The 11,834-nt window shown below is 37.6% G+C and overlaps 1 protein-coding gene and 1 long non-coding RNA gene across 2 annotated transcripts; both read left to right on the top strand.

Annotated features, from left to right (window-relative positions):
- Positions 1–746: 746 nt before the first annotated feature.
- LOC311294809 (major histocompatibility complex class I-related gene protein-like) lies at positions 747–5,738 on the top strand (the record flags this gene model as incomplete). Its single annotated transcript, XM_084415837.1, has 5 exons — positions 747–856; positions 3,865–4,131; positions 4,224–4,502; positions 4,951–5,241; positions 5,704–5,738. Exons 1-5 carry the CDS (start codon positions 808–810, stop codon positions 5,736–5,738), a joined length of 921 nt encoding a protein of 306 aa, XP_084271963.1. The 5' UTR covers positions 747–807.
- A 1,798-nt stretch (positions 5,739–7,536) lies between these two features.
- Positions 7,537–11,512, top strand: LOC311294705. The gene is made up of 2 exons (XR_014628103.1): positions 7,537–7,805; positions 11,258–11,512. It is a non-coding gene; the product is annotated as an uncharacterized lncRNA (long non-coding RNA).
- Positions 11,513–11,834: the final 322 nt, after the last annotated feature.

The raw sequence follows: 11,834 nt of genomic DNA, 5'->3' as shown, positions 1-11,834 counted from the left end.
CAATGGTATCTAACAGCAATGAATTTAGAAGTGACCAAACACATCAACGTTTTCCCTATTTAAAAACAATTACACGAGTAGTTATACGACCAAGTATGGTGACACAAAATAAAACTAACTTTTCTAAGCGGGTTAAAAAGGATAACTATAATGTATGGCGGAATAGCACTTTTGGGAGTACTTCGACTCGGCGCAGTAAAAAGTCACGCCTGATCCTCTTCCTCTCACTTCTGTCAAGAGACGTGACGCCACGTTTTATTTTGTCACCATACTTGGTCGTATAACTACTCGTGTAACTGTTTTTAAATAGGGAAACCGTGGAGGTGTTTGGTCACTTCTAAATTCATTGCTGTTAGATACCATTGAATATACTGGGCTAAGCTAAGTGCTTTCAAAGTGTCACCGTGCGCTAGAGCAATTGAGTGCACGCACTGAGTTGAGAGAGGTATGTATCAACTCTTCTTAGTTAAGGGGATAACATAGTTTAATATGAAAAAACGGTGGCGTATCCCTTTAAAACACGGGTTTATCAAGGATGTGCACATGCAAAAAAAAAAATCATCAATTGTCTGTCTGGAAAAAAATGGTTACTGAGCAAAGCGACGACCACTAGTGAGTAAAAGCTAAACTTCCGTATTGAGACTGTTTATCTAGAGCATCAGTGACGTCAGTTCTGCACAATCTGCATCTTCCTTTAGTAACCACTTTTTCCTGTTGACACATGTGGTGAAGACAACAGTTTGTACAGCACTCTTTGACGACTGGACATAAAGAAGTGTGTGTCAAATACAAGGATTTTCGTCCATAATGAAGAAGTTCATCCTTTTCTTCCTTTGCGTACCTTTGGTTTACTCAGGTGAGAATCATTTAATAAAGTCATTTAAACGATGAATTCTCTGTCATGCAAGGCCTTCAGCTACGCGTGTGTTGAACTCAGTGTTACTTTAGTTTTAGTATAGGTTTATGATTATTTTGAATTGCCTTTTATTTTTATTAGTTTTTTTTTAAACTTTTAGTTTTCTATTTTTCTGTTAAAGGTAGGGTAGGCAATTTCGGAGAGGATAGCAATAGCGAGTTAGCTTTGAAAGCATTAGCTCTCACCCTCCCTTCAGTGCATCTCAAAAGCCACGCATCCTTCAAAACACATGAAGATGTACAGCGATCAGCAATGAGCAATTGTAATTACAGTTACGGCATTGCGTGAACGCAGTATCAGCTAGTTGTTTTGGTTCAGGAGGAACTGTAAAAGACGGCTGTTGTTCGTTTGCGGCACTCGGTGACTGACGTCTGTCTACAACTCTGCATAGCCTAACGATATGCGTTGATGCCGTGTGATGTCTGCGTGAGCAGGTGCGCGCATGTCTGGAAATAAATACGTTGACAGACAGGAAGGACACTGTATCGTATTCGGACCGAATGCAATGATCGAACAAACATTTTTTGGTCCTGAGACTTCCACAAAAGATATATGTAAATGTTTAAAATTTAGACCACTTCTATTATTAGTTTCAACCAGAATAACAAAAAATGTTAATGAAAAACAAATTAATAATTTTAATTCTTCAACTTATTATTTCCGTTTATTGCCAAGGCAACTTTTTTTTCTTCTTTTTTTTTTCAACTAAAATTTGTATTTATTATTAATTGTATTTTATTTCAGCTTTATTGAAGTCAACAGAAATGCTTTTAATAGTTAGTTGTTGAACTAACAGAAAATCACGAGTTGTTTTTAATCTGATGTGTAAAATTTTCTTAAACATCTTTTATAATATCCAAGCTAAAAGAAGTAGTTAACAGATTTAGGGCCCTATCATACACACAGCGCAATGCAGCACCAAACAAGTGTTTTTTGCTGGTTTAAGCCCAACGCAGTTTTCATTTTCACGTCCTGCACCACATTGTTTTTATAGCAAATGCATTTGCGCCCATTTGTGCGCCCATGGGCTACTGGTCTGAGAACGAGTGTGTTCAGGCGCATTGTTGGCATGTTGCTATTTTGAGGAACTGAAATAGACTGAGCCATTGACCAACTGACACCTGCTCTAAAGTCAATGGTGCAATATTTATTTATTTTTTGTTATGAAACTTGTTGCACGTTAGTAATGTGAGTCTAATAGGCGGGTCCACAACGCGTGAATACTTTGCTTATTACACACACAGGGACGCACAGCAGCACACAAACATGCCAAATATTAAAAATAAAAAGGATTACAATATAAAAGATGAATATTGTGTACATAAAGATATGGTGGAATCCGGCTTGTCCTGTAGATAGTCTGCATGAGTGCTTTAACCTCTCTCTCTCACACACACACACACACACACACACTTACTAACAACACTTACTGTACACACACACAGCCTTAACCTCACACACTAGCAGATCCGTTTCCTCTCTGTTCAGTTTTTCCGATGCAAATTCCGTCATGTAAAAGTGAATCCGCCATGGCACAAGCGCAACTGGCTTTTAAATGGAATGGGAGAAGAGACTCTGATTGGTTTATTGCACGTTACGCCAAAAACACACTCATTACTCATAGAGAATAGAGAAAAAAACACAGCCATTACTCATGAAGAGAATAGAGATAACCCTTTTAGACCATGCGCCGGGACCACCGACCATTTTTCCCGTCCCGTTCGGACACCCTAAGTGCACTTGTGCTTTAGACCATGAGCTTAGATCCTTTAAAATAAGTCAAGTGGACGTGAGAGAGAGAGAGAGAAGCTGCAACAATGTCAAATATGGGGAAAATAATGTGTTTTGAACATATTCTATTCTTATTCTAGTAGAGCCCAAAAACAAAATCAAGACTTTGTTAAAGGTTATAATATGGCCTCTTTGTTATTCTTCTCATTATTTCCCTTTATTTCTCTTTGGCGGCTAATGAATCGAATGTCTTGCACATTCACAGATTGCTAATTTCCACATTGCAAAATAAAATGGATACACAGATTAATTTCATGCTACCTTTGTTTTTTTTGGAGCATGAACATTTAGTATATATGTATAGAAAAGCTTCCTCTAAATGTCTGTATTGAGACTGTTTATCTAGAGCATCAGTGACGTCAGTTCTGCACAATCTGCATCTTCCTTTAGTAACCATTTCTTCCTGTTGACCCACATGTGGTGAAGACAAGAGTTTTTACAGCGCTCTTCGGCGACTTCACTTAATGAAGTGTGGGTCAAATACAAGGATTTTCATCCATAATGAAGTTCATCATCCTCTTCCTCTGCGTACCTTTGGTTCCCGTACGAGAACGGTTCTCTCGTACTGCGTTGCAAACACTATGGGAAACTCCTTTCTCGAGAATAATTGAAGCCTTTATTTTAAAATGCATTGCAGCTGCACAGCTAGAGCATCATAGCTCGAGTGAGCGAGATGATTGGCTGTGCTGCAGCAACTGCACGAACCTATGGCGAGTCAGCAGAGGTGAGCAGTCCAATCGGAATGCTTGGCACCTTGCCAGCCTCGAGCGCGCCAAAATAGGCGTGGCTGAAGAGTATAAATTCAGAGAAAACTCGCCATATGACAGATTTATGACAAATGTACTTTTATATTTGTTTTACAGAATAATTGTTACTTTAAATTGTTAAATCAAAGCAATATGTCTAACCAAGTTGTGTCCAAATTTGAAGTTGATGTCTCAAAAAGGTTTTACCGCTAAAAGGTTTTAAAGTAGCATTACCATAAAACAATGTTCAATTTCAAAAGTTTCACAGGATTCATTTTAAATGTTTTTTCTAATGATACCTAAAATACTAAAATATCTGTGCAAAAGTATTGATTTGAAATTAAAAGAAAAAAAGTGAATGACACTGTAAGTTGCGTTTGAGAGCTTTGTGTCTTTGTGTTGTTTGTTCAGAGATACACAGCTTCTTCACCACATACACTGAATTAAATGGAAAGACGATTGCAGGAACTCCAGAGTTTTCTGCTGTAACGACACTGGATGGACAACAGATCTATTATAATGACAGTAACATAAAGAAGATGATTCCCAAAAAGGACTGGATGAAGGAGTTTGCATCTGAAGAACTGTGGAAGAAATACACTGAGATCAGAGAAAAACAACAGCAGATCTGCAAAATCAACATTCATGTTATTATGGAGCGATTCAATCAGTCACAGGGTGAGAGAAAAAACTTTATACTACATTTTTAAATGTTAAAGATTATCTTGTACATTAAAAAAGAGCAGATGTTATGGTGTCCTCTTCTTCAGGTGTTCATGCGTATCAGAGGATGTTTGGCTGTGAATGGGATGATGAGACTGAAGACTCACAAGGGTTTGATCAGTACGGTTATGATGGAGAGGACTTCATCTCACTGGACCTGGAAGAGCTCAGATACATCACACCTGTACAACAGGGAGTACTCCCAGTGATTAAGTGGAATGAAGACAGAGCACTGCTTACATCTCTGAAACAATACTATGATTATGAGTGTGTTTACTGGCTAAGGAAGTTCTTGAAGTTAAGGAAAGAGGCTGACAGGATAACAGGTGCCTTATTGTTTAGAAATTTACTTTGTTCACCAAGTAGATAATTTATATGTTTATATATTGAGAGAGAGATATAGGAGTAGGGATGCACTGATAGGATTTATCTGCATCATCAAATCATTTTCATTGAACATGGATTGAATCCATTTTTTACGAAGAAACATGAGATGGGAGGAGAGAAATATATGTCAATGCTCTTGCGCGCACACAAAATTTTTGCATCTTTTTAAATCTGCCTTTTTCATGCTATTACCGATTAGCCGATATTCTGATGGTTTTATTTCTCTCAATATTGGCGGCTGATACATCGATGCATCTTTAATAATGAGTCATTGTTTGTCTCTGTTTTATCTCATTGTCTTCATTAAACCAAGTATATTTTTTATTCTTAAATGTATATGATCTGAAGTATTAAACTTTGTCCCTAATTTTTCTCAATCTTTTTCAGCTCCTGAAGTGTCTCTGTTACAGAAGCATCCCTCTTCTCCAGTAGTGTGTCATGCCACAGGTTTCTACCCATCAGGAGTGACTATTATCTGGTTCAAAAATGGACAGGAGCACGATGAGGATGTGTATCTTGGAGATCTTCTGCCAAATGAGGACGAGACCTTCCAGAAGACATCTAGCCTTCGTGTTTCTCCAGACGAATGGAAGAACAACCAGTTCAGTTGTGAGGTGGAGCACCAGGGAAAAACCATTCGGAAGATTCTGAATGACGATGAGATCAAGAGCAACGACAGTAAGTTGTTAATAATATTGCATAGTGTTTTTATGGTTATGCCTCTTAATTCATAATTTTCACCTGACACCACTCTCTTATAGGACTGCCCACCTTGTGGACAAAACAAGGCTTTCCTTCCGCCTCCGGTCATTTGACCAAGTTTGTACCAAGTACTAATGTAGAAAGACAGCGATATTTAAAATTATATTCAATAAACACCTTATTTATGATGCATATTGCAAACAATATACATGTGAGCAGATGAGCCTAGAATATAAATGCAATGCACAGTTTCAAGTGTTTTTCCATAGAAAACCATGATAGAGGAAACCATTTAGCGTGTTGCTGCTCGCCTGTATATAGTATTCATCGTCAATTAGGTCTATATTCTGAATCTTTTAATATCACTGTTTTAGTACATTAAGGCACTTTACTTCTATATTTGATGTGATTTTCTATATTAAGTGTTTTCCCTGTTAGGCGTTTTAGTAATTCCCGCTGTTTTTAGTGATTGAAAAGCAGGTTCTGTACATGGATCACACATTGAAAAACTTGCATTTTGTTCACATATTTTTGATTGAAAACTGACAGGCTTGTGCTGCAGTCCTGTGATTGTTTTGCCCTCCAGCGTATTTCTAGTCTTCTGAAATCATATGATAGCTTTGTTTGAGGGACAGACCATTAAGTTGATATTCATTGCAGTGTACTATATGAGAACAGGTTTGTTCGCATGGAAATAATGAGCCAACATTGGTGGATTAACTTAAACCTATTTCAGTTACTGTAGGTGCCAAGGCAACATTCATACATTTGGTTTGTTTTTAAAGGGGTCATATAATGTCATTTTTGTACAAGCTAATATGATTCTTTAGGGTCTAAATTAAAAGTTAGTAATATATTTCAATTAAAAAATTCTCATTAGTATTGTAAGAAAACACTCATTTTACCTGGTCAAAAACAGCTCTGTTTTCAGCACGCCGTTTCAGTGCATGTGTCTTTAAATGATAATGAGCTTTGCTCACCCCGCCCCTCTGTTCTGTGGAACACCGTTTGAAATAATAACACAATAACCATAACGCATTGTTCATTATAAACATGGGATTATGAATTATATTGAGAACGTCATACATAGAAAACATGCCGTAATGTACCCTGAGTGTAAAAATAGCCGCATTCATCGTGAAGCGTGCAGCAAGCGATTTGCAAAGATTAATATAAAGATTAATAACCAGCAGCCATATCACCCTGTAGCCCAAGACTGGTTGCCCACTGAAGCTAAGCAGGGCTGAGCCTGGTTAGTACCTGGATGGGAGACCTCCTGAGAAAACCAGGTTGCTGCTGGAAGAGGTGTTAGTGAGGCCAGCAGGGGGTGCTCACCCTGTGGTCTGTGTGGGTCCTAACGCCCCAGTGTAGTGACAGGGACACTATACTGTCAAAAAAGAGCACCGTCCTTCGGAAGAGACGTTAAACCGAGGTCCTGACTCTCTGTGGTCATTAAAAATCCCATGGCATTTCTCGTAAAGAGTAGGGGTGTAACCCCGGTGTCCTGGCTACATTCCACCATTGGCCCTTACCAATCATGGCCTCCTAATAATCCCCTTACATTGAATTGGCTCTATCACTCTCTCTCCTCTCTCCACCTATATCCGGTGTGTGGTGAGCGCACTGGCGCCGTTGTACTGTGGCTGCCGTCGCATCATCCAAGTGGATGCTGCACACTGGTGGTGGTTGAGGAGAGATCCCCTGATATGATTGTAAAGCGCTTTGGGTGTACAGTAGTACATATGAAAGCGCTATATAAATGCCCGATTCTATTCTTCTAATATTAAGGTTGATAAAACGTTACACTCACTTCTTCTTCTGGAGGTTCAGCAGGAACACGAATAGTTGGTACCGATCCTTTTTTCAGGAGCAGCTTCTTAGTAAAACCAGCTTTATACTGACCCTCATTTGTAAAGCAGCCTGGTAAAATGATTCGCGCAAAGATGAAAGCATTGACGTTGTGGGGAATATTCCCTTCGAAAACAAACTCAGCCACTGCGTCTTCAGCGGTTCGGATTTAGGAACATCAAAATGACTGCTGTGTTCCTTATTACACCCAAGAACACCACAATCGCTTAGACGCCATTCTACTCAGTGCTCCAGCTATCAGCAATGAACGCGCCGGTTGGCGCGGGCTATGATTGACAGCTCGCTCACAAGGGTGTGAGGGCAGGTCTGTGTTGAAACGCTGCTGTCAATCAACCATTGTGGGAGGGGCGTCGATTTTGTGACATCACAAAATCGAACAGCTTGATTCAGGAGAGGGGGAAACATATAAGAAGATAAAAAAAAACCACTGGATGGATTTTTATCATTTTTTGATGGTTGTGTACAGGCACTGCCAACACACATTTCAGTACAATCAACTTGTAAAAGTGCATGTACCATTATATGACCCCTTTAATCTAATATATATATATATATTTTATTTAAGCTGTATTTGAATTGCTTTTTTTTTTTTTAAGGACCTATCCAAGAATACATGTACTTCTGTGTGTGATGGGAGTATTCATATTTACTCTGTAGTCCGTATGAAGCAAGTAAGTATATGTTTACATGTGTTTTTTCTGCTCTTTCTCTGAACTGCTCTTATTTCTCATTCTAGTGGCTTAATCAGCTGTAGGATATTGGGAATGTACTGAGACCCTAAAGGGATATAGTGATGGGAAATCATATGGGAACAATTATATGTCAATGCTTTTACATTCTCTCGCAAATGTTGAGGAAACGCAAAAGTTTTGCGAGAGAACCCAAAGTTTCTCTGGGACACGCAAAAGTTTTGCGATAGAACGTAAATTTTCTCAGAGGAATGCAAAAGTTTTGCGAGAGAACGTAAATTTTCTCTGAGGAACGCAAAAGTTTTGCGAGAGAACGTAAACTTTCTCTGAGGAACGCAAACGTTTTGTGAGAGAACGTAAACTTTCTCTGAGGAACGCAAACGTTTTGTGAGAGAACGTAAACTTTCTCTGAGGAACGCAAACGTTTTGCGATAGAACGTACATTTTCTCTGAGGAACACAAAAGTTTTGCGAGAGAACGTAAATTTTCTCAGAGGAATGCAAAAGTTTTGCGAGAGAACGTAAATTTTCTCAGAGGAATGCAAAAGTTTTGCGAGAGAACGTAAATTTTCTCAGAGGAATGCAAAAGTTTTGCGAGAGAACGTAAATTTTCTCTGAGGAACGCAAAAGTTTTGCGAGAGAACGTAAATTTTCTCAGAGGAATGCAAAAGTTTTGCGAGAGAACGTAAATTTTCTCTGAGGAACGCAAAAGTTTTGCGAGAGAACGTAAATTTTCTCAGAGGAACGCAAAAGTTTTGCGAGAGAACGTAAATTTTCTCTGAGGAACGCAAAAGTTTTGCGAGAGAACGTAAACTTTCTCTGAGGAACGCAAACGTTTTGTGAGAGAACGTAAACTTTCTCTGAGGAACGCAAACGTTTTGTGAGAGAACGTAAACTTTCTCTGAGGAACGCAAACGTTTTGCGATAGAACGTACATTTTCTCTGAGGAATGCAAAAGTTTTGCGAGAGAACGTAAATTTTCTCAGAGGAATGCAAAAGTTTTGCGAGAGAACGTAAATTTTCTCTGAGGAACGCAAAAGTTTTGCGAGAGAACGTAAACTTTCTCTGAGGAACGCAAACGTTTTGTGAGAGAACGTAAACTTTCTCTGAGGAACGCAAACGTTTTGCGATAGAACGTACATTTTCTCTGAGGAATGCAAAAGTTTTGCGAGAGAACGTAAATTTTCTCAGAGGAATGCAAAAGTTTTGCGAGAGAACGTAAACTTTCTCTGAGGAACGCAAACGTTTTGCGAGAGAACGTAAATTTTCTCAGAGGAATGCAAAAGTTTTGTGAGAGAACGTAAACTTTCTCTGAGGAACGCAAACGTTTTGCGATAGAACGTACATTTTCTCTGAGGAATGCAAAAGTTTTGCGAGAGAACGTAAATTTTCTCTGAGGAACGCAAAAGTTTTGCGAGAGAACGTAAATTTTCTCTGAGGAACGCAAAAGTTTTGCGAGAGAACGTAAACTTTCTCTGAAGAACGCAAAAGTTTTGTGAGAGAACGTAAACTTTCTCTGAAGAACGCAAACGTTTTGCGATAGAACGTACATTTTCTCTGAGGAATGCAAAAGTTTTGCGAGAGAACGTAAATTTTCTCAGAGGAATGCAAAAGTTTTGCGAGAGAACGTAAATTTTCTCTGAGGAACGCAAAAGTTTTGCGAGAGAACGTAAATTTTCTCTGAGGAACGCAAAAGTTTTGCGAGAGAACGTAAACTTTCTCTGAAGAACGCAAAAGTTTTGCGAGAGAACGTAAATTTTCTCTGAGGAACGCAAACGTTCTGTGAGAGAACGTAAATTTTCTCTGAGGAACGCAAAAGTTTTGCGATAGAACGTAAATTTTCTCTGAGGAACGCAAAATCTTTGCGAGAGAACGTAAATTTTCTCTGAGGAACGCAAAAGTTTTGCGAGAGAACGTAAACTTTCTCTGAGGAACACAAAAGTTTTGCGAGAGAACGAAAATTTTCTCTGAGGAACGCAAAAGTTTTGCGATAGAACGTAAATTTTCTCTGAGGAACGCAAAATCTTTGCGAGAGAACGTAAATTTTCTCTGAGGAACGCAAAAGTTTTGCGAGAGAACGAAAATTTTCTCTGAGAAATGCAAAAGTTTTGCGAGAGAACGTAAATTTTCTCTGAGGAACGCAAAAGTTTTGCGAGAGAACGTAAATTTTCTCTGAGGAACGCAAACGTTTTGTGAGAGAACGTAAATTTTCTCTGAGGAACGCAAAATCTTTGCGAGAGAACGTAAATTTTCTCTGAGGAACGCAAAAGTTTTGCGAGAGAACGTAAACTTTCTCTGAGGAACGCAAAAGTTTTGCGAGAGAACGTAAACTTTCTCTGAGGAACACAAAAGTTTTGCGAGAGAACAAAATTTTTCTCTGAGGAACGCAAAAGTTTTGCGATAGAACGTTAATTTTCTCTGGGGAACGCAAAAGTTTTGCAAGAGAACGGAAATTTTCTCTAGGGAACGCAAAAGTTTTGCGATAGAACGCAAATTTTCTCTGAGGAACGCAAAAGTTTTGCGAGAAAACTGAAATTTTCTCTGAGGAACGCAAAAGTTTTGCAATAGAACGTAAATTTTCTTTGAGGAATGCAAAAGTTTTGCGAGAGAACGTACATTTTCTCTGAGGAACGCAAATGTTTTGCGAGAGAACGTAAATTTTCTCTGAGGAACTAAAAAGTTTTGCGAGAGAATGTACATTTTCTCTGTGGAACGCAAAAGTTTTGTGAGAGAATGTAAATTTTCTCTGGGGAACGCAAAAGTTTTGCGAGAGAACAAACTTTCTCAGGGACACGCAAAACTTTTGCGAAAGAACACAATATGTTTCTCTGGGGAAAGGCAAAAGTTTTGTAAGAGAACGCAAAAATTCTCTGGAGAACACTGGCTTTTTTCCATCACAATTTCCCTTTAGGGACTCTGTAGGAATGTCCTGACCAATAACACAAACATTCAAAAGTCTGAATTTACAGAGACATGTTACTGCATTTGATAGAAATTCCAGTAAGGTGGTATTAAATAGAGCCAATGCTTCACCGTTAAAAAAAAAAAAATATATATATATATATATATATATATATATATATATATATATATATATATAAAATAATAATAATAATAATAATAATAATAATAATAATATATATATATATATATATATATATATATATATACTCATGCTTATTTGATGCAACTGACAATAGTTAACGAAAGTTCAGTGTAATTTTTAAAAGTTATATTTTCAAAAATGGTCAAAGCCAAACGTTTGTCTTCAAGCAACATTTCAGATGAAGAGATTTGCAGAACTTGCTGTTTTTATAATTTCAATGTATAATTCCATAAATTTGGGATTTGAATTGGTCATATGCTGTTTCAGTGGTCATACAAATCATGTAATTAAAAATGTCCTCATTTAATCTTTATGACATTACTTTGCAGAAACTAAAGTTTGAGCAGACGATCTGTCAAAATGAAAAGCAGAGCTACAGTGACAAGAATCTTTAAAGTTTCCTCCAATTGTCTGCACTTTCTCCAGATTTCAGTCTTCAGGATGTGAGAGAACGGATGATTTCCAGCATGTGGGACCAAAACATGATTTTATTTTAGATCAAGTTGTAACCACTGATTTCAAATAAAGGTTTACAGGCTTTTATGAGTTTAATTGTTAAACATTAAAATAAAAAAATTAAAGAACACTTGCTGTTGTTTTTTTGTTTGTTTTTCTCAATAACTATATATAAAGCGGACAAATTTAAAAATAAGTGTTTTAATTTAATGTTTTAGTTTAATATAATTATAATTTAAATACTAATTGTAGGTGCAACATCAGATAAATTTGTAAATGTAAATGGTGTTTTGTAAAGCAGGTGTATGGATAAAGACTCTTTATAAAATAAAAAAGTATTTTTTGTGCCTTAAATCTCTCAATTTAGCCTTTTGTCTTAGTTTCCTGTGGAAAAACTAAACATAAATTTGTATTGTAATCACTAATATACACAGGCGTAATACAGTCTCA

This window comes from Rutilus rutilus (assembly GCF_951802725.1).
Source record: "Rutilus rutilus genome assembly, chromosome: 8".
NCBI classification, from domain to species: Eukaryota; Metazoa; Chordata; class Actinopteri; order Cypriniformes; family Leuciscidae; genus Rutilus; species Rutilus rutilus.
The sequence above is the reverse complement of the archived record's forward strand: the minus strand, read 5'-3'. Positions and strand labels throughout refer to the sequence as shown.